This window comes from Hyaena hyaena, unplaced genomic scaffold (genome assembly GCF_003009895.1).
Source record: "Hyaena hyaena isolate Hyena2069 unplaced genomic scaffold, ASM300989v1 scaffold_795, whole genome shotgun sequence".
NCBI classification, from domain to species: domain Eukaryota; kingdom Metazoa; phylum Chordata; class Mammalia; order Carnivora; family Hyaenidae; genus Hyaena; species Hyaena hyaena.
In genome coordinates, this window is record NW_024081425.1 from 91,491 (window position 1) to 112,877 (window position 21,387).

At 37.7% G+C, this 21,387-nt stretch overlaps 1 protein-coding gene across 1 annotated transcript in view; it reads left to right on the forward strand.

Annotated features, from left to right (window-relative positions):
• The first annotated feature begins 1,525 nt into the window (after positions 1-1,525).
• Positions 1,526-21,387, forward strand: part of MAP9 (microtubule associated protein 9) — a 35,572-nt gene continuing 15,710 nt past the window's right edge. The window contains exons 1-7 of the mRNA XM_039219143.1: positions 1,526-1,617; positions 2,490-2,646; positions 3,414-3,498; positions 4,601-4,921; positions 11,175-11,404; positions 18,031-18,124; positions 19,656-19,900. Of these exons, the coding sequence (XP_039075074.1) occupies positions 2,572-2,646; positions 3,414-3,498; positions 4,601-4,921; positions 11,175-11,404; positions 18,031-18,124; positions 19,656-19,900 (1,050 nt within the window). The 5' untranslated portion in view covers positions 1,526-1,617; positions 2,490-2,571. The remainder of the gene's footprint in view (positions 1,618-2,489; positions 2,647-3,413; positions 3,499-4,600; positions 4,922-11,174; positions 11,405-18,030; positions 18,125-19,655; positions 19,901-21,387) is intronic.

A 21,387-nucleotide genomic window follows, 5' to 3' on the forward strand; every position in this document is an offset into this window, starting at 1 on the left:
TAACATGATCAAATTAGGACTTTACATAGCAGGAATGTGGATGCTGTCTTCTTACTAAAGCCATGGGCACACAATGGAATCGTATTTGTTTACTTATAACTTATATGAAATAGAAAGTTAACAGTAACTGGTAAGAATGGAAAATATTTCTCTTATGCAAAGGCACAAACATGTTTGAAAGCATTAAAATTAAACAAATGGTGATCAAACTGAGCTTTCTATACAAGTAGATCATGAACAGAGAGCAATATTTTTAAATTTGCATTGTAAATATTGTTAAAAGCATAATTTTTAAGCTAAATTTCCTATTTCTTGTGATGCATATTTAGTTTTCAATACACTAATTTGTTAAATATATATCTTGGGGCATTGAGGTGGTTCTGATGCTTTAGCATCTGACTCGTAATTTCAGCTCAGGTCATGGTCCCAGGGTCATGGGCTCAAGCCCCCTGCCCACCCCTGTGATGCTCTGTGTTGAGTGTGGAGCTGCTTGGGATTTTCTCTCTTTCTCCCTCTGCTCCTCTCCCCCATTCTATCCAACATAAATTAATTAATTAATAAAATATTTTTTTAAAATAGTAGAAATTATGTTATTTCGAAGTCTTTAAAGAATTGTTTCTAAAATTAAATTAAATTAAATTAAATTAAGAACAAATTGTTTCTGTCCTTCATTTGTTTAAGGATTCATTATACTAATTAAGTGATGTCTATTTTGGTTACTTCTGCAGGATATGGTCCTCCAGTCTATAAGACTATTTTGTTTATTGCGTGGCTTGATTTTAACGAGATTATCCATTCACTTCGTATACAAAGGGGGGAGCTTTACACGAAGGGATCACTTGGAACGGGTTTCCAGCTGTGTGGACAAGGGATGACCCCTGTCCAGGCCCTGTGGGACTGTGTTGCATAAAAAGTGTATCTAATATTGACTGAATGCCATCCCAGGCCTCTTGCAGGTGCTCCACCTGCATTATTTCATTCAATACTCACAGCAACCCCTAAAATGGCTTTTTAAATTTTTTCCCAGAAGAGGAAACGGGGGACATAATTTGCCCGACATCACACGGGTATAGAGAAGGGGTGCCACCCGCAGAAGTCACTATGTAGCTATTCTGTCCCATCTGTCAGTACACTACTCGGATTCGCCGAACTTCGTATCCTAACTCGGACAAAATGGTGAACGTGCTTTGACTCAAGCAGCAGGTGGAGGGACGGACTCTCAGTCTTCCAGCTAGCGCTAGGCTCGGGGTTCCAGGCGGGAGCCTGAGGGTCCTGTCTCCTAGGCAACAGCAGTAGCGCTGTGGGCGTTAATGCACCCTTTACCCAGGACCCAAAGGGGTGATGTCATTTCCTCCGTCTGGGCGGTTGCCCCAGCGACGCGTCAGGCCGAAGAGCGGTGTTGGGTACCCGAGAGACCTGGCGGGGAGGAAGTCACTTCCGCCCAGAGACGCTGTTTCCTAGCAACCTTCTCCCATCTCCGCTTTTAGTCCCTCCTCTTTGCTCAGTACTGGGACAGTGTCCGAGAGCCGGAAGGCCCAGGCCGGGGCGAGAGGCTCTAGCCCCAGGCCAGGCGCTCAGTCCCCAGGGTAGCAGAGAGGGCACCGCGGGATCGGCGGGGTGGGTACGGCACGCGGGTCCTGAGGGTCTCGGAGGAAGGGGACTGGGACAGCACTCGGTGTGCACGGGCCGGTAGAGTGCTGGGAGCTGGGCGGGCGGTCCGCGCGGTGCAGTGCGGAGCTTGTGGGGACCCGGGTGCCACCTGGCCTGGCAAGAGCGGTCCCCGGGCGCGCGCCGCGGTGGATGGAGGGGTGGCGGAGACCCGAGCCTCCATTCCTAGCACAAGAAAGGTTCAAGGAGTGATTTTAATGCTGCCTCTCACGGAAGCTTCGTTTTGTGTTAGCTCGCCCTATTAGCACTTTTATGGAAGGGAAGAGAGACTGGACAAAAATATAGCTATTGCAGTTTAGCATTATGACCTTCGTCTTTCACTAGAGCTGTACGCAAGGTTTTTTTGTTTTGTTGGTGCTTTTTTTTGTTTTTTCTTTTTTGGTTGTGCTCTTGGGTTTATCCTTTACGCTGCCAGTCTCCTGGTAGTTTTTAAAATAAGGTTTTAAATAAGGTATGGCTCTTTCTTGGACAATGTTATACTTTAGGAAGGGAAGAGGGGTGAAAAAAAGATATTATATTTTAATTGGCAACATTTTATCACATTAACCAGTTGGCAATCATTTATTTGATGATCTTTAAAATAATTGCAAAACTATTTGAGGACAACTTCAATTTGACTTTTCTTTGATAACAAACTGGTGAGAATTTTATATTTCTTTAGAAGAACTCTACATATTTAAGTGAATATTAGTTCAGTGTTCATATGAGATGCTTTTCTTAAGTGTTTTTTGTTAGCTCTTTTTTTTTTTTTAGCACTGAAGGGTAGTGATAGAAATTCTCAAATATGCAAAGAAGTCTGATTTGTTTTTTGTATATTTCAGACACCATCAGAATTTGAATTATGTCCATTACCTATTAGGCATTTTATAAATATTTTTTAAAAAGAAAGAAAGAAAAAACACTATGTCTGATGAAGTTTTTAGCACAACTTTGGCTTATACAAAGAGTCCAAAAGTCACGAAAAGAACTACTTTCCAGGTAAAGTATTTCAAAACCTCTTTATTTTGAGTGACTTCACAAGATGAACACTGTATTAGTAAAGGTGGACTTGAACTGATTCTAGGAATGGCCTTGTGTAAGCAGGAGTAAATCTTACATCCTTTTGGAGATTTTGCAGATGTTTGGGCTCCCGTATTACCAACTCTTCTGTGTGGCTTTCAGACTACTAAACTAGCTTCTACAGTAGGTTCTTACTAAATTAAATTTTTAAATCAGCTTTTAAAAGTTAAATTATATAGCAACTTTAAATGTACGTGTATGTTTTTGGGTTTCTTTTTTTCATTTCAGTTTTCTGAAACCCTTTCAGTTTTATCTGTCTAGTCAGCGCAGTGTGGAACTCAGCTTCTAAGTTTGCCGTATTGATTATGTTTATTACTGCAATATGCTGAGACAAAAGATCGCAAAAAGTACCAGTTTCCTCCCAAATGCCAATGTGTAATAAATCCTGTATACATTGAGTCCTGTCTTGTTTATTTCTTCTCCTGCCCTAATTACAGCTTGTAATTCATGTATTTGATGTTGTCTGTTTCCTCCAGTCTAACTGTAAGCTCTGTGAAGGAAGGGATCTCGTCAGTGGTGTTACAACTGAGCGTGAGGGTTTGGGTGCATGGCTTAAGGAATATATGCTCTATGAATGACACCTGGGTTTGAAAGCAATTAATCGAGCATCATTTGTTTAAGGAACTAATTCTAAATATGAGACCTCTATGCTTGGGTGGAAATTGATCTCAATTATCTCGTTTCAGGATGAGCTAATAAAAGCAATTACAGCCCGCTCAGCCAGGCAAAGAAGTTCCGAGTACTCCGATGACTTTGACAGTGATGAGATTGGTATGTGTGAACAGGGCAAAGTAAAGCACGTGTCCTTTTTGCACTTAGCCCATCCCTACACAAATAATCTCTTAAGTTAAAATAATACCTATAAATACACTGGTTTTAAATTTCCAACTTTTTAATGAATCAAATGCCATTCATAGTTTTTAAGAAGTTGTATGATTGTCTTTGTTTATTTCTGAACATGTATACTGAAAATAGAAATTAATTGATAGCAGCTTCCAGTAAAAGGATGTATGTGAGTTGTAAACTATGTTGGATACAACAATGTCAACCCTATGAGATCTTCCAGTGACTTGAAAACTAGGGCCTCTGAAATTAAACTTTGGTGCACATCGGACTCATTTTTATCATGCTTTTTATAAACCAGACTTCGGGGCTATCATAGGGGCTCAGTTTTAAAAGCCTAGCCTATCGGCACTGGTATGATTTGATTTGGTCTCTTTTGATTATGTAAAAATATTAGCATTTTAAGTTTCAAGTGTAAAGACATAATTCTAACCTCGCAAGTCAGTGTTTTATACTTTAATATTCAGTGACCAGCTTTTGATATTCTCTTTAAAAATTATCAGAACAATAGTTAAATCATTGCTATATCATTAAGTTAGCATTCTTTATCACTCTTCTCATAGTAAAATAGAATACTCTGGTATGGATGAAATTGTAGTTCTGAAATTTTTATGGAAAAAAATATAATTAGCAAATAACCAGTTAAGTTTTTTCACTTACCGATATTCTTGATTTTATATAATGAAGTCATTTGCAGATAAAAGATCTACAGTCCAAAACCTACTTAAAATTGTTATTTTGAGGAACCGTTGGATGATCCTCAAAGCAAGTGTAGGGCATGGCACACTCTTCATACTCAATAAGTATGTTTTGAATAAATTAATGAAATTTTTATTTTATAAATACAAACAAAAACTCCCTAAGTTAGCCGTGTCTTATAACAGTTTATAAAACAGACTTGCATCCATACTAGTTGTAGGTTCATTTTACAACCTTAAAGATTACTCTTCGAGGTCATCTTTTTGATTCATGTAACCTTCACGACTTTAAAAGAGACTGTTGAAAACATGTTTTCTCTCCCATTTCTCAGTTTCCTTAGGTGATTTTTCCGATACCTCAGTAGATGAAAATTCAGATAAGAAAAAAATGAATGATTTCCATTTATCAGATGATGAAGAAAAGAATTCTCCAAAATTGTCTTTTTTGAAAACCAAGAAATCAAACACTGACATGATGAAAGACCAGCCAGAATTCTCCACCAAAAGTGCTGAGGACATGGCACCTGCTGGTTGTGAGGATGTGGTGCGAGTGCCCTTGTCTGAATCTCAAAGTGAAGAGCAGGAAATTGGAAAAGATAAAATTAAAATGAAACCTAAACCCAGAATTCTTCCAGTCAAAAGCACCCCTTCAGGTAATTTGCAGTTCTTGAAAACTTATTTGCAGATAATCACAAAACATCTTTATATGGTAGGTAGGAGATATTTAAAAAATAGACTTAACTTTGTAATTTCAATTTTTCTTAACTTTTATTCAGTTTTGAGAGACAGAGAGACAGAGCGTGAGTTGGGGAGGGGCAGACAGAAAGGGACACAGAATCCTAAGCAGGCTCCAGGGTCCAAGCTGTCAGCACAGAGCCCAACACGGGGCTCAAATTCACGAATGGTGAGATCATGACCTGAGCTGAAGTTGGCCGCTTAACTGACTGAGCCACCCAGGCTTCTCTGTAATTTTAGAGTTATAAGTCAAAGTAATGGATTTAAAAAACACATAGTTCTGGCGTCCAGTTGTATGTCAGTCTTGTGTGTATGCTGGTGCCTTTTAGAAGGCCAGACAGAGTACCTTGTCATCCACAGCCGTGGCTCCCAGAGCTAGGTCGAGGCCTTGGGGCTTCAGTTTTGTTTTAAGGGATGGGATTGCAATGCACTCCTTTCTAATCCATTTTACACTCCAGAAATTAGAGTTCCAGCAGCCTTAGAACTCATCCTTCAGAGAATCATTCCCGTGCCGTCATTTGCCTGAAAATTTTTTTTGATGTGAGCATTTGAAGGGAGAGAGTTTTGTTGTTGGTGTTCTTATTTAAGCCTCCAACTTTCCTGAAGAAAAGAGAATCTCTATTTAGCTTCTCTGTTCCCTGGGAAAGCCCACTGAAACTGAGTTTCCTGAAGGGGAGTTCCTTGGTTGGGAGTGCACTAGTTTCTCCACAATTCTGAGCTCTAGGCAGTGTGGCGCAAAGACGGAGTGGAGCAAGAACCAGCCTCTCTGAGGCCCCCTGAGCCGCCACAGGGGCATAGAAGATTAAGCGTTTGGTGATTTCTAGCCTTTTTTTCCTGTTTTATGGAAAAAAAATATTCATCGATACTTACCTTCATAAAAATCTATTTTCTTTATATCATTAAATACTGTACTGGTAAATGTTTCATACTTTACCTGTTAGGTATCACTGGTAACATAAGACAGAAGTGTATTTCAGACGTAGCCCATTAACTTTCAAATGAGAAGATATGAACAGAGCAGGATAAAAGCCACTGTATATTAATTACAGGTGACCTTAGTAATTAGGGTAAGCCTTACTGTCTTTATGAGGAGGAGGATAAAACCTGTTCTTCTTGTTCCACAGAATCATTTTGAGAGTCTATTGCAGTGTGTCTCAGAAACTATGCAATTCTACAAAATAAAAGTACAAGGCATAATGAAACAGAATTAAATTGCTGAAATGTACCTTCCCAATGTATCAAATAGCATCAAAACTGGAAAGAAAGCGAACATAATGGAACTTGGCAAATAATCCACTTGTTCATCATTTCACAAAATACATTCTACAGTTTGTTCATTGGTATCATTGGAAAAACATAAAAATATAGACATATTAAAATAATTCTTTATGAGAGGACTTCTTGGGACCTTTAATAAAGAAATATGCATGAGAAATCTTTAAGAAGGATAGAGTAGACAGTGTTTCCTAGTCCTAGTGAATTTAGAAATCTATTTTGATGGATTATATTTATCCTATTTGTCTTGATTTTGCAAAGCTTTTCCTTAGTTAAATAAGAAAGTATAAGCATACAGAAGCTAAAAGTTGGTTTGATGTAGGTAGAGGTATATAATTAAAATTTTATGGTAGATAATCATTAATCACTTATTTAATACCTTTTTTTTTAAAACCTGAGACAGGCTAAAATGAATAGAGAAATACTTTCTTTAAACCACAAGATGGCACCAGGATTCTAAATACTCTACCTAAATGTGCAATACTTTATTTTTAAAGTCATTAGCCATTTGCAATTCACTGGATGTAATGTAAAAATAATTACCAAAAACAAGTAATCATTTACATTTAATTAAAAAAGAAAGCATTTTCAAAATGTATAGAAGTATTTTTTTCTTTCTGAATTGATAATATTTCTAGATGTGGAATTATGGTATAAATTATATGAAAGTCATTATTTCTAGGCTCTTTGGATTGAAAAAAAATTGAGGCTAATGGTTAGTGCCTGGCATTTACAATTCAGTAAGTATTTTAATGTCTAGGGGCACCTTAGTGGCTTAGTCATTTGAGCGGCAGACTTCGGCTCAAGTCATGATCTCATGGTTCATAAGTTCGAGCCCCGCGTCGGGCTTTGTGCTGCCAGCTAGGTCAGAGCCTGGAGTCTACTTTGGATTCTGTGTGTATGTCTCTCTCTCTCTGACCCTCCCCTGCTCACACTGTCTCTCTCTCCGAAATAAATAAAAACATTAAAAAAATTTTTTTTAAGTATTTTAATGTATAAATGAATAAACGAATGATTCATTCATGAAAGAAAGAATGTGGTTTACAGATTAAGCCTCATCCCTCTCTAAATTTTTAGACTTTTTTTCCTACAAAGTTTGGAACTTAATTTTTAAAAAAAGTTTTTGAAGATGTATTCATTTTTAAGAGACAGGGAGAGACAGAGTGTGAGTGGGGGAGAGGCAGAGAGAGAGGGAGACAGAGAATCAGAAGCAGACTCCAGGCTCTGAGCTGTCAACACACTTAACTGACTGAGCCACCCAAGCGCCCCTGGAGCTTAATGTTTTTAATGGGGTGAGACATTGCTGAGTAGCAATTAATGCTTTATAAAAATATTAGAACCTGAAAGTTTCCTTTGTTCTTGATTGGCTTTTGTAAAAAGAGCAATAACTAGACTCTTTATTTCACTTTATCAAGCAACTGTCATGTGGGCAGTGATTGTAGAAAGTAATCTTTACGGAGTATATTGTTTTTATTTTAACATTAAAATGACTAAAGTCATGAACTTTGGAGTCAGGGTGCTCTTGCTTTAATCCCACAAACTAGAGTTTGTGATCGTGGGTGTATAACCTCTTTGTTCCTCACTTTATTTGTCTGTGAATTGGGCATATTAGTTGAACCTGCACTAGAGGTTTGAGACAATTAAATGAGTTTATAGATTTGAAGTGTTTAGAGCAGTCTGCTGAAAATTAAGCACTTTTCTAAATGTTTTTATTGTTTATTGTTTAGGATTTGCTCATAAGCAGATCAATTTATTTTTCCACATATATTTATTGTGAATAGAGTCTTATTTCACTATGTTACAAGCACTGTGATGATAAGTAAGAATACGACATTATAAAGACATAGTACTGATCCTCCAAGACTGTCATAGTCCATTTGGGCCACTGTATCAAAGCGCCATAGGCTGGATGGCTTTTTAAAAACAGAAACCTCTTTCTCGCAGTTCTGGAAGCTAGCCATCTAAGGTCACAGTGCCAGCATGGTCAGATGAGACGGAACCCCTTCTGGGTCTCAGATTTCTTATTGTATCTCTATGTGGTGGAGGAGTGAGGGAGCTTCCTGGAGCCTCTTTTATAAGGGCACTAATCCCACTCATGAAAATTCCACCCTCATGGTCTGATCCCCTCCCAAAGGCCCCACCTCCTAATACCATCGCTTCCATGGTTAAGATTTCAACCTAAGAATTTGGGGGCGGGGGAGGCACAAACCTTCAGATCATAGCAAAGACTTTACAATTTAATGGAAGGGTATATAAAAGGTACCTAAGGAAACTAGCACCTAGGTGTACTTGTAGGCATCAGGGAGGGCTTCCTGGAAATGGCAATAATAGTAGTAACTGCCAAATAGTAGTCAGAAGTGTTGGTTGTAAATCAACTCAAACTTCAGTGGAAAGAGGAATTTCTCACCTTATTGAGCATGATGTCAGAAGACCTCTCTTTAGGTGTGATTAAATTTAGAGACCGTACTTTTTATGTCCTTGGAATTCTCTCGACTTCTGTCTTCCTTTGCTGACTCCCAGGCCTTCTCACTCTCTCTGGCCCAGTTACTCCATCCCTTGCCCCCCCCCTTTTTTTTTTTTTGGTCATTTGGTCTTTTTGTCTCAGCCATCCCTTCACTTGGCAGGAAGGAATCCCAATAGCAGTCCCGAAATCATATCCTCACATGTGCATGTGACCTTAAAGGTATATCCTCCAACTCCAAATAGAAAAACACTGACCTCCTGACCTCCTGCTGTGGTCAGGGGAAATGAAGTTTCTGTGATTAGCTGGGAGGGTGGTGTGCATTGCGGACCCACCCTTTGCACTGAGGTATGGAGGAAGTATTTGTTAATCTACTAGAATCACAAGGATGGAGAAAAGGAGAGACTATCCCAAGGAAAATAGGAGTGGTGGACAAACCAAAAAAAAAAAAAACAAAGAAAGAAAGAGGAAAGGAAAAGTTTACCAGAATTATCAATGTTCATTGAGTTCATGACTCAGGTACTGTGCTATATACACTTTACATGTATTTTCTTACTCAGGTCCCACAGGTACCTTAGGAATTCTTAACTCATGTTACCGACGGGAAAACTGAGGTATGTGGAGGTTATATGATTGTGTAAGGTTACCGTGCCAATAAGTGTCAGAGCCAAGGTTCAAACATGAAATATCTGAAATAGACAAACTCATACAGAGAGAAGGTAGAATGGTGGTGGCCAGGGGCTGTGAGGAGAGAAAAAGGGCACTTACTGTTCAACAGGCATAAAGTTTCCCTCGAGCAAGATGAAAATGTTCTAGAGAGCTGCTGTGTGCCACTGATCCTTTAGTTGATAATACTGTAGTGTGCACTTAAAATTTGTTAAGAGGGGAGATCCCTTGTTAAGTGTTCTTATCACAGTAAAAGACACTGACTCGGCACCTTCTTTCAGGCGTTATACAATATTCCGCTTACCGTGAGGCTTGAATGGCATGCAAGTATTTGTCAGGAGAGGAAGCAGGAGGCAGACATTCTAGGCAGAGGGATCAGCTTGGGTAAAGGTGTGGTAGTAACAGGAGGGTCTGTTGCGCAGCCCCGAGAGAGCAGTGAGCTGAGTATTTCAGGAACACAGACTACAGAGTGGGCGTGCCAGTAGACAAGGCAGCGCTGGTAGCCTGGGCGAAGACTGAGACCTTTTATACTGTTCAGAGGCAATTAAGCTTTTATTTGGTAGGATTGGATGCTGGGGAGCCATTGGGGAATTTTGTGGAGAAGAGTGATGTAATCTGATTTGCATTTTGTAAATACCTCTGAGGCAGTAATCGGAAAGAGTGAATGAGGAGCTGATGGCGGGGACGTAGAAAGTAGGGTAAAAGAGATTTAGCAGAAGAATCAATAGGGAGTCCTGATGCTCTGGACATAAGGGAAACATGGGGAGGAATCCAGCATAGGCTTGAACATTTGGCCAGAGTTGAGAACACAGCTAAAATTGGCAATAAAACATTTATCGTGGTGCCAGCTTGGTATGGTGATGGAATCTTCTAGCAACATTCATAAGCCCATATGTAGCTAACGAGGAGGAAGGTGTTGATTACTTCAGTTTTGAAGTTTTGTCAGAAGAAAGCACTGGTAGAACAATGGAGAAATGACTATGTATAACAGGTAACATTTAGACAAAGCGTTTACGTAAAACACTTTCTTACATTTGGAGGGCTGGAAGTATACCAGCCTTACATTGTTGTTTTAAACTTGGAAGTAATGGGAATAGTAACTCAGAAACTTTAAAAACTGTGGAGAAGTTTTATGGACTCAAAGAACACAGCTCACAAGTATAGTTCTTCATTCCTCTCTCCAGTGAGAGCAGCACTCCTGTCCCCTGTCCCCACATCATCTTCTTACTTGTCACAGAACTTACCTTTCTCTCGCAATGTCTTTTGCTTACAATCATCTCCCCTCCCAACCTGTAAATCCTTAGACAGGGCCATTGTCACTGTCTTGATTATGAAGTCCAGTAACGTGAGTAATGTGTGGGTTATATAGGTTCAGCACCTGACAGCAGACACTCAGTCAAGGTTTATGGATGAACCCCCTCATGTTATAGAGGCAGAAACTGGGGCACGGCTGGTGTTTTGTGTTTTATTTTTTTATTGTTTTGAATGCTATGAGAGTTTATAACATTGAGGAGTCAACTTCTCACACAACTAAACTGGTTACTTTCAGGATGGCAGCTACTTTGAAAACAAAAGTTGATTTTGAACTATTGCTCGTTTGTGCTTTCTGGAGCTCCGTGTAGAGAAGGGCTGCGGGCTTCTTCTGAACTGTCCAGGAAAGAGAGCCAAGGTGCATGGGCCCAGGAGGAGTATGGCAGCACCCTAGGGTGTAGTTGAAATCATGGTCATTTTTTGGTATGCTCACCTTAAAACACTTTATTTTTTGGCAGAACGCAGTAGTAGCCTTGAAGCAGGCAACCACTTCAAGCCTTTACCTCGGCCACGGACCATGTTGAAAACACACAGCCACAGGGAGGAGAAAGAAGGGCCAGGAGAAGGTGAAACAACTGCCCTCCGTGAAGAATTGGAGGCACATTCTGCATCTTCCCCCCTCCCAGCGCTAGATGACAGACAACTAGAAGCTGAGAAAAAAACATTCTCCGAAAACCTAGATCCTGAGGTTAGTGCTAATGGCTGAACTGCTGAATTTGTACTTGAACTTGAAACAGAGGTCTTTGCCTCTGATTCCGAAAAAGAGAATTTGTGTGTGTGTGTATGCGTGTGTGTGTGTGTGTGTGTTACATGTTCTTTTCAGCAATTTGAAAAATTTTTATTTTTATTTATTTTGATAGGGAAAAATGTAAAGACATTTTTAATGTATAGTATTCCATTGAATCTAAAGCTCCAACTGTAAGATATAGTGAAGATGTATGTAGCATTATTTTATGTACTGCTAAGACAGAAGAAAACTCTGACAACAAATCTGTAATCCACCAATAATTATAAGATGGATCATCCAATTTCAGAGAAAGTAAATGTGAAAAACATGTTGCACTTTTAAAGTGCAAAAGATTGTTTATTTTGAGAGAGACAGAATGTGGAGGAGAGGCAGAGAGAGAGGGGAAAGAAAGAATCAAAAGCAGGCTCTGTGCTGACAGTGCCCCCAGTGCAAAGCTCAGTCTCATGAACTGTGAGATTACTACCTGAGCCGAGATCAAGTGTCAGACAGTTAACGGACTGAGCCACCCAGGCACCTCTCAGCAAATGTTTATTGAATGATCATAGCAGTGTCCCATATCTGGGGGATATGCCAGAGTGGGAGTAAGTATGATCCTTCAGGATTTCCTCAGCGAGTATACTAGGTGTTATTGCAGGAGAACACTTGGGCCCCTCTCTTTACATTTCACTACGGTTAGTGAACTTGCACCTAACGTTTCAGAAGGCGTAAGTATGGGAAGAATGTTCCCTCTCTATAATCTGCTTTAGCAGATCAGGGAAAAGGAACTAAATGGTACCTGGTTGAGCTTCTTTCTTTTTCTCCTCACTCCTCTGTGGTAGTGATGTGTGTGTAAGGATCCGGTCCCTTCCAGGCAGTACACAGGGGGCTGGAGCACCTCCTTCATGTTATGACTAAATGGATGAATGCTTCCAATTCAGAAGGGAAATATTAGCACAATACTGATTCAAATTTGGTTTTATAGTATAGCTTTACCGGTAAAGCTGACAGTCTGAGGTAAATCTAGCTGAGCTCAAGGTGTGATTTCCTAATATGTTCTGAAATCAAGAGAAGACAAGGGGGTGTAATCAAACAGTTATTTTATATTTAGTAAAACTATTTGCCCAAGTGGGTTTTGTGTCAGTTTACTATAGCTACTGTAACAAATTGCCACAAACTGATGACTTAAAATAACTGAAATTTATTCTCTCAGTTCTGGAGGGCAAAAGTCCAAAATCAAGTTGGGGGCAGCGCTGTGTTCCCTCTGGAGGCTCCAGGGAAGAATGCTTCCTTGTTTCTTCCAGCATCTGTTGGTTGCCAGCCATCTTTGGTGCCCCTTGGCTTATAGCTGCCTCACTTCATCCCTGCCGCCATCATCATGTGGCCTTCTCTTCTTCCCTGTGTCTCAGTGTTTCCCTCTCTTTTCTCTAAAAAAGACACCAGTCATTGGATTTAGGGCCCACGTAATCCATTGTGTTCTCATCTTAACTAATTCCATTTGAAAACACCTTCTTTTCAAGTAAGATCACGTTCTGAGGTTCTGGATGAAATTTTGAGGGAATTTTGAGGGAACACTATTCAAAGTGGTATTGATACCTAACTTTAAATGCTCTTTGCTAGCATTTCTGTATCCCTTGATTTAAAAAAAAAAAAAAAAAAAGGTATTCCTGAAGTTTTTAAAATAACATCATATTATGAAAAGATTTAATCAAATAAAATATCAACCCGTAATCATATCATCTAATAACAACTACATTCATCATTCTTATTCCCTTTTAGGCTATTTTCCTGTAACTGCTTTAGCAAACTTGCCATTTTAACATAATGTTTGTATCATGCTTTTTCTTTATCTCTTAGCATTAGGTCATGAAGTATTTCCATATTGCTGGGTGAGCTTGAGAAGACTACATTCACCTTATGATTATAACATAACCCATAACGTAAAACTCATGTTATTTCTGTGTACTCTGGATACTTCTATTTTTAATAATCTGAATGTTCCATATTTCTCATTGTGAAAATCTTCCTGACTATACTCCGAATCTTCTTTCAGCCCACCCCCTCAGGGATTTCTCATCTAATTTTTGTTCAGCTCTTGTCTCTTCTGTGTCTTTAGCCTTTGGCTCTTCACTGGAAGTCAAAAACTGGAGGGCTGTGTGTCTCTCCATATTCTACTCTGCTCAGGTCTCTAACTGTGTACACACCTCACTTGATACCTCACCTCTCACCCCTGCCCTACCTTCCTGCAAATGTCACAGCTGGATTTTGAAAAGGTGACATTTACTTTCTCAACATCCTCACTTCCTACCTTGTGTGTGTGTGTGTGTGTGTGTGTGTGTGTGTGTATGTGTGTGAGAGAGAGAGGTGGAGATGGTACATATGTCTAACTAAGCATTCCTGGGATAAAATCTGGTTGAGCACAGTAGAGAATTTTATTGTGGCATTTGATTTGTTAATATTTTTTGTTAAGATTTCTACATCTATATTTATAGAGGCTATTTGTCTATATTTTTTTCCCTTATAATGTTATTATACGGCTTGGGTATCATATGAGTTGGGGAGTATCTCTTCCTCTCTTATTTTCTAAAGTTTGTTTGGTATGAAATCAAAACCTTAGTATCATTTTTTTTCTTTCCTTAATTAAGAGAACTCACTAGTGAAATTGTCTGGGATTTTCTTTGTGGTGAGGTATTTGACAGTAAAGTGTATTTTTTGATAGATATTTGGTATTCAGATTTTCTATCATCAGTTTGATAATTTATGTCTAATAAGAAATTTGTCCATTTCATCTGAGATGTTGAATCTATGAACATGAGGTTGTGATAATTCCTTTATTCTTTTGATGACAGTAGGATTATCACAGCATTCCATCTTTTGTTTCTAATATATAGTTTATGTTTTCTCTTTCTTGTAATATCTTGATAAGCATTACCCAGTTTTATTAACTTTTCTAAGAACCAACTTCTGCTTTGTCAATTTTCTCTATTTGTTTCCAGTTTCACTGATTTTCTCTCTTCATTATTTCATTTCTTTTTTTCTTTTACTTTTAGTTTAATTTGCATACCCTTAAGTTAGAAAATGTTTTCATTGATTTTAAACCTTCATCCTTTCTATTAAAACCTTTAAAAACTATAAATTTCCCTCTCCGCACTACGTAAGCAGCACCCAATTTTTAATGCCTTTTATTTTCATTATCATTTCTTTAAATATGTTTTCTAATTTCCCTTGTGATTTCATTTTTGGCCAATTGGCTATTTTGTGGTGAGTAATTTTATTTTCAAATATTTGGATTTTCTTTATATGTAATTTTGTATTGAGTTGTAATTTGATTTTGTTATGATCAAAGTATATATCTTACATGATTTCACATTTTACAAAATTTTTTAGATTTTTTTTTTATGGACCAGCGTAAGTGTATTTCTGAAAATTCCATTTGCATTTACAGAGAATGCAAGTTTTGCAGATGTTGGGTGTACTGCTCTATAATTTCAGTTTGGTAAAGGTGGCTGGTGGTGTCATTGGGATCTTCTCCATCCTCACTGAGTTTTTGTCTGATTGGTTTACCAAGTATCAACTAAGGATTGTTAATATTTCCAGTTAGGTTTGTGAATTTGTTCTTCCCTTTAGTTCTGTCAGTATTTTATGACTGTCTTAGACACATACACATTTATTATTATTATGTCTTGACCTTATTTACATTACAAAATGGTTCCACCTCTGGTAATACTCCTTATCTTGAAGTTTGCTTTGTCTAATATTTCAGCTTTCTTACTACCGGTGTTTGCATGATTTATATCTTCTTGTATCATTCTCTGCAAACTATTTGTGACTTTTTCTTTTATATATAATTTTTTATAATAATTTCTAAAATAGCTGTTAGTTGTCACTTTTTTTTTTTAATCAAGCCTGAAGTCCACTTTTTAATTGTAGTCCATCTGTGAGTATTTAGTCCACTTACTTTTAATTTAGGACCAATTTACTGCTGTGTGTTTTCTATTTATCTGGGTTTTTTTTAAGTTGATGCTGCTATTGTTGTTCCTCTGTAACACTTTCCCTGATTTTTTTTTTTGAGAGTTAATCACATAGGTTTTAGTTTCCAATTTTGATTCCTCTATTGCCTTTTTAACTGTACCTATTTGTGTTATGTTTTTAGTAGTTGCTCTGTGAATTACAAGATGCAGCTATAAATTCTCACAACCCACTTGGTATCAGTACTGTAGTATTTCATATTTAATATAGAAACCATGTGATAGTGTAGTTCCATCCATACTGCTATTGTTGTCACAAATAATGCATTTACATATGGTATAATTCCCACAATACAGTGTTACAATTTTTCTTTACAGAAAAATTTTTTGTCTTTGACTTTTAAAGAATTAAAAGAAAAAAAGAATAAATATTTATGGTTTTCTAAAATGTGAATGCTATTTCTAAGGATCTTTATTCCTTTCTATAGATCCATATTACTTTCTAGTATTATTTCCCTTCAGTTTTAAGAATTTATTTTTACATTTCTTGTAATGTGGGTTTGCCAGTGATGGGTTCTCTCAATGCTATCTAAAAAATATTTATTTCATCTTCATTTTTTCAAAAAAAATTAATGTGTATTTGTTTTTGAGAGAGAGAGAGAGAGAGAAAGCACAAGCAGGGGAAGGGCAGAGGAAGAGGGAGACACAGAATCCAAACCAGGCTCCAGCCTGAGCTGTCAGCACAGAGCCCAAGTGGGGCTCAAACCCAGGAACTGTGAGACCATGAGCAGACTTGAAGTCAGACACTTAAATGACTGAGTCACCCAGGCGTCCCTATTTCATCTTCATTTTTGAAGGACAGCTTAGCTGAGTATATACTTCTAGGCTGATGACAATTTCTTTCTCATCAACCCCATCCCCCCCAGCTCTTTATTAGTTTCCGTTGTTCCTGGCTGGTATTATTCCCAGTGTGAAATCAGCAATAATTCATTTTGTTGTCTTCCCGTGTATGTTCTGTTTTCTTCTGGCACATTGTTTTCAAGAAATTTTTTAAGGGTTTTTTTTTTATTTTTTTAACGTTTTATTTATTTCTGAGAGATAGAGAGACAGCGTGAGCAGGGGAGTGTCAGAGAGAAAGGGAGATACGCAATCTGAAGCAGGCTCCAGGCTCTGAGATAGCTGTCAGCACAGAGCCTGATGCAAGGCTCGAACCCACGAACCGTGAGATCATGACCTAAGCTGAAATCAGATGCTTAACCAACCGAGCCACTCAGGTGCCCCATTTTCAAGATTTTTTAAAAGATTTTTAATGTTTTTTTTAATTTTTAAAATCTTTTATTTAATTCTTTTTCTTAAATAGTTTATTGTCAAGTTGGTTTCCATATAACACCCAGTGCTCATCCCAACAAGTCCCCTCCTCCATACCCATCAAATGTCTTCCTTTTGCCATGCATAGATGAACCAAAGGTTTGGGGTGAATATTATATCCAAATTTTATATCATGCCCACTACAGCTCTTCCTTAAACTTACTGACTGATTTTATAGTCCCAAACTCCATGTCCTCACCCTTTAAGCCAGCCCAGTGAGGCCGCAGCCTTCTACCAGTCTGGCTGCAAGGATGGGTGAATGCTCTCAGGCAAAAATCTACCAACTTGTCAGTCTCTTCTGGTAAAGCTTTGTCTCTCAAGGTAGATTGCTGTGTGTCGACCCTTCTGCCATTTTCTCAGATAGTTTCTACTTACTGCTTTTGACAAATAATTTTCTTTGTACCCATAAAAAATTGTGAGAAAGAAAAATAGAATTTATGCAGTAAAATCAAACTTCTTACATTATGATACCATCAACTTTAGGCTAGATTACTATTCTGTAAAGAGATGTTTAGTGCAGACACACAAATGTCATTATTTCACTTCAGATATAATTTTCAGAATTTTGAGAAAAACTGAAATGCATGGGATCTATGTACTTTTTCTATCTAAATATTTGGTAGTAGTTGTCTACTTGGTTTTATATTGCTTTCATTTGGACAACAAGTACCATTTGACCCCAAGTATACCATTTTTATACTTTCTTAGAAAAAAGAATTAGAGAAAAAGATACTAAATCTTTGTCTCAAATATTTATGACATTTGATTTGAGAGCATGAGTTTTGAAAATCGCTAAAAACAGGGGCACCCAGGTGGCTCAGTCAGTTAAGTGGCTTACTTTGGCTCAGGCCATGTTCTCATGGTTCGTGGGTTCAAGCCTCACATCAGGGTTTGTGCTAACGGCTCAGAGCCTGGAGCCTGCTTTGGATTCTGTGTCTCCTTCTCTCTCTCTCAAAACTAAATAAACATTTGAAAAAAGAAAATCACTAAAAGCAAATATCAAGATACCCATTAAAGAACTAGAAAAATTCTTCAGTGACCCCTTTTAATGATTAAGACATCAAGCCTTGAAAGTAAGGCATATTAGCCTCCACAGGCTTAATGCTTTTGGTGTTTCATCCACAAACTCCTTATAATGCCGATTTCAGAGTTATAAAGTAGTCTTAATAATGCTGTTGTCTCACCACAAGTCTTAAGAATTAAACTTACATAGTAAATACTCTTCTTCTTTTCTTTCTTTTTTTTTTTAAACAGGATCCATGGTTAACAAGTTTATCATCATCATCCCTTAAAGAAAGTCTTGGAGATTCCTTATCACCAGGATCTGGGGAAAAAGCTTCCATCCTAGGTGGTTATATCAAACTGTTATATCTTATTTTATGTGTGAATTCCATATTGATTAGGATCTTATTTGCAAAAGATAGAATACATACTTTTAGGAATGATGCATGTTTGTATTTGCCTTAGTTTTAATCACCCCTGTGCTATTTACTAACTGTGTGATTTTCAATGGGGTGTTAGACATGGTTACAAGCGCAAAGTACCTAATCTCTCTGGCCCCGTATACTGATCTTGAAAATGGGGATTTAAGAGGAATCTACCTCATACACCATGGCTGTGAGAATTAAATGAGCTAATACCACATGTACAGCACTAAGAACAGCGCCACGGTAACGCACGTAGTAAGTATGAGGCATGAGTTGTTAATGCATTTCTTTCTTCAATCCTATGACGCATAGCTCAATGAGAGCTAAAAGGCATAGCTATTTCTAGGACCAGGATGTGTGGCATTTATTAAGTACTTACTGTGTAGTATAATTTTTGTCATTTTACAGATGAGAAAAACTGAAGTGCAAAGATACTGGGAAACATACCCAAAGTCAGTGATGGAGCCATGATTTGAATCTTTGGCTCCAAAGTCCTTGTTCTTTTTACTGAATACATTACTTAGCCGTTCTAAAGAATCCATTAAAGATACTGGGAGTCATGAGTGCTCTCCAAATGAAAATGTATAACTGTAATTGCAAAATTATTTTAAATAAGCCAGTTCCAAAAAATGGTTGTAATAATGGAAGCAGCAGAATTAAGACTTTGACAATAAACATACAAGGTTGGCCAGTGGGTGGACCCTAGTAGAACTGAAAGTTGGGGATCACGGACTTCTTTCTGTTGGACATTCTGAAGCGAGGCAGACAGAATAGGAGGAGCAGTTCTGTAATAATGAAACCGAATCGTGTCATGCCACAGCTTGAGACTGTCCCTTAGAGCATGCGGAAGTAATAGGCCTGCTGTTAGTGCCCCGTTGGTAGTGGAGGCGGCACTGCATCTAGGCAGAAATAAAACTGTCTAGATGAAGGCTTTATTCTCTGTGTGCTGGACTCTTCTAAGATTTCGTGAATGTTTGCTTCTCCTGCAGCTCTACAATTTCACCTCTGTACCGCTTGTACCGCTAGTAACAGAGATGTGTGCCTCCTGCCCACACAGCTTCTTGTTCCAGCTAAGAAACACAGGCTTTCGAATAGAATAGATAGATATTGCACTTACTTGGTTTATCATCACTTACTTGGTTTATCATCAATAGTAGCTTCTGGTGTGCTTTTGGTGTAGGGTAGTTATTCCATTCTATTTACTAATATGATTTTTTTTCCCTAAGTATTAGGTACGTCAAATGCTTTAGTACATTAAGTAGCCATTTTCTCTTTCATACCTCACTTTGGAGAAAAGTTTATTCGGGTTGAATACAGTAGCTCTCTTCACAGTTTATTTTGCACGACAAAGACCTCGTAGACAATCCTCATTTAGTAGAAAGCAAATGAATCTGTTATCTTCCTTATTAATTCAGAAGAGAGTTTTAGTTTTGTGACTCTGTCTCAAAATAGATCAGAATGAAGAACTTACTGGGAACCACAATTCCTTGAAATCAAATGAAAATGAAGAGAATTCATTTTTGATAGACTTTGTTACTACTACACATGAGAAATCCAAGGACAGTCAAGTGATTGCTGATGACCTTGTAGAAGAAAAGGAGAAAGCTGAACTGCTTATAAATGACTTGACAGTTGACCTACCACTGTTGAAATCTCAGAGTATCGTAATATCCACTGATGCAACCGCATCTTCAAAGGTATTTTATATAAAATTATGTCTTTTATACTACAGAAAAATTCAAAATAGATCTTTTAAGTGTTTTATCTGCTACATTATGTACTCCTGAATTGTCTGTGGAAAACTCATCTTTTGATACTGGTATATTATCAAGTGATTCTTATTTAATTCAATAGAGTTTTACTTCGGGGATGGTTTGCAGTGGATATAATAATAGTCAATATTTCATTAAAAACTATCAAAGATGTATGATCATAATATACTTTTAAATATCTTGAAATATAAACACATAAGTGGGTAGGTTTCTGTAGGTCTTCATGTTACATAAAAGCAGCTATCTGGAACAATTTCTGAGGTTTTGAATTAGTGAACGTTATTCCTTTGGATGTCATTTTTAAACATTTTATCAACTTTAAGGGAAATCTTTAAGATAGGTTTACCAACATTTTTCTTGTTTAAATGGATGGACAGTATCATTATCAGAAACATTATTATTATTATAACCTTGAGAACCAGATTTATGGTTTTTAAGATTACTCAAAACTATACTATACTGTACCACAGTAGTGTACTTTTAAAATTTATGGTATAGCATTTTTAGTCTTTTTTTCTCTTGAAGTTAGTCTTTATTTCTTATACCTATAGTCAGCTGAGACTATGTGTATTTACTATTGGGGAAGATAACAGTGCTAGTTGAAAACGTGTGGTTGAATAAGACTTTTATAATACAAAATATTAGTGCTTTGTATTACAATTTATGGAGAAGGTTAATTACTATGTTCCAGGTACATTGTTCATAACCACTTTCCTTAGGAAAAATCTCTCATGCCAGGTTAGCCATGTGCTTATATCTGTGCTCTCACTTGAAATGCTAGCACCCTTCTGTGTTAAGAAGTGAAGTTACTCCTTAAAAAGAAGAAGGGTATTTGGAACTTATAGATGGGATCCTAGAAATGTCAGAGACAGTTATAAATTACAACAGGCAATTTATATATAGTAAGTAAAACCATGACGTTTATTTTGACTGAATCCTTGCTTTATCCTTAAAGGACCTTCCTTAAGTCTGAATCACATCATTCCCCTGCTAAGGTCTCTTTCTTGGATTGTCATCATAAGAATAAAATGCAGAGGGGTTCCGGCTGGCTCAGTTGGTTAAACATCTGACTAGATTTCTGCTCAGTTCATGATCTCACGGTGCGTGAGTTTAAGCCCCGTGTCTGGCTCTGTGCTAACAGCGTGGAGCCTGCTTCAGATTCTCTCTCTCAAAATAAATATATAAACTTCAAAAAAAAAAAAAAAAAGAACAAAATGCAAAACACTTTTACCACTTCCTAAGGACCTCACGTGATTCTCTCTATCTCATCTATCCCTCCACTCTGTCTGTTTTTCACTGTGCTTCAGCATCATTCACCTTTTTCTGTTTGTCAACATTATCAAGTTCTTTGCCTTCTCAGCCTCTTAGCACTGACCACTTTCTTTCCATAGACCTTCTTTCTTGTGACCCCT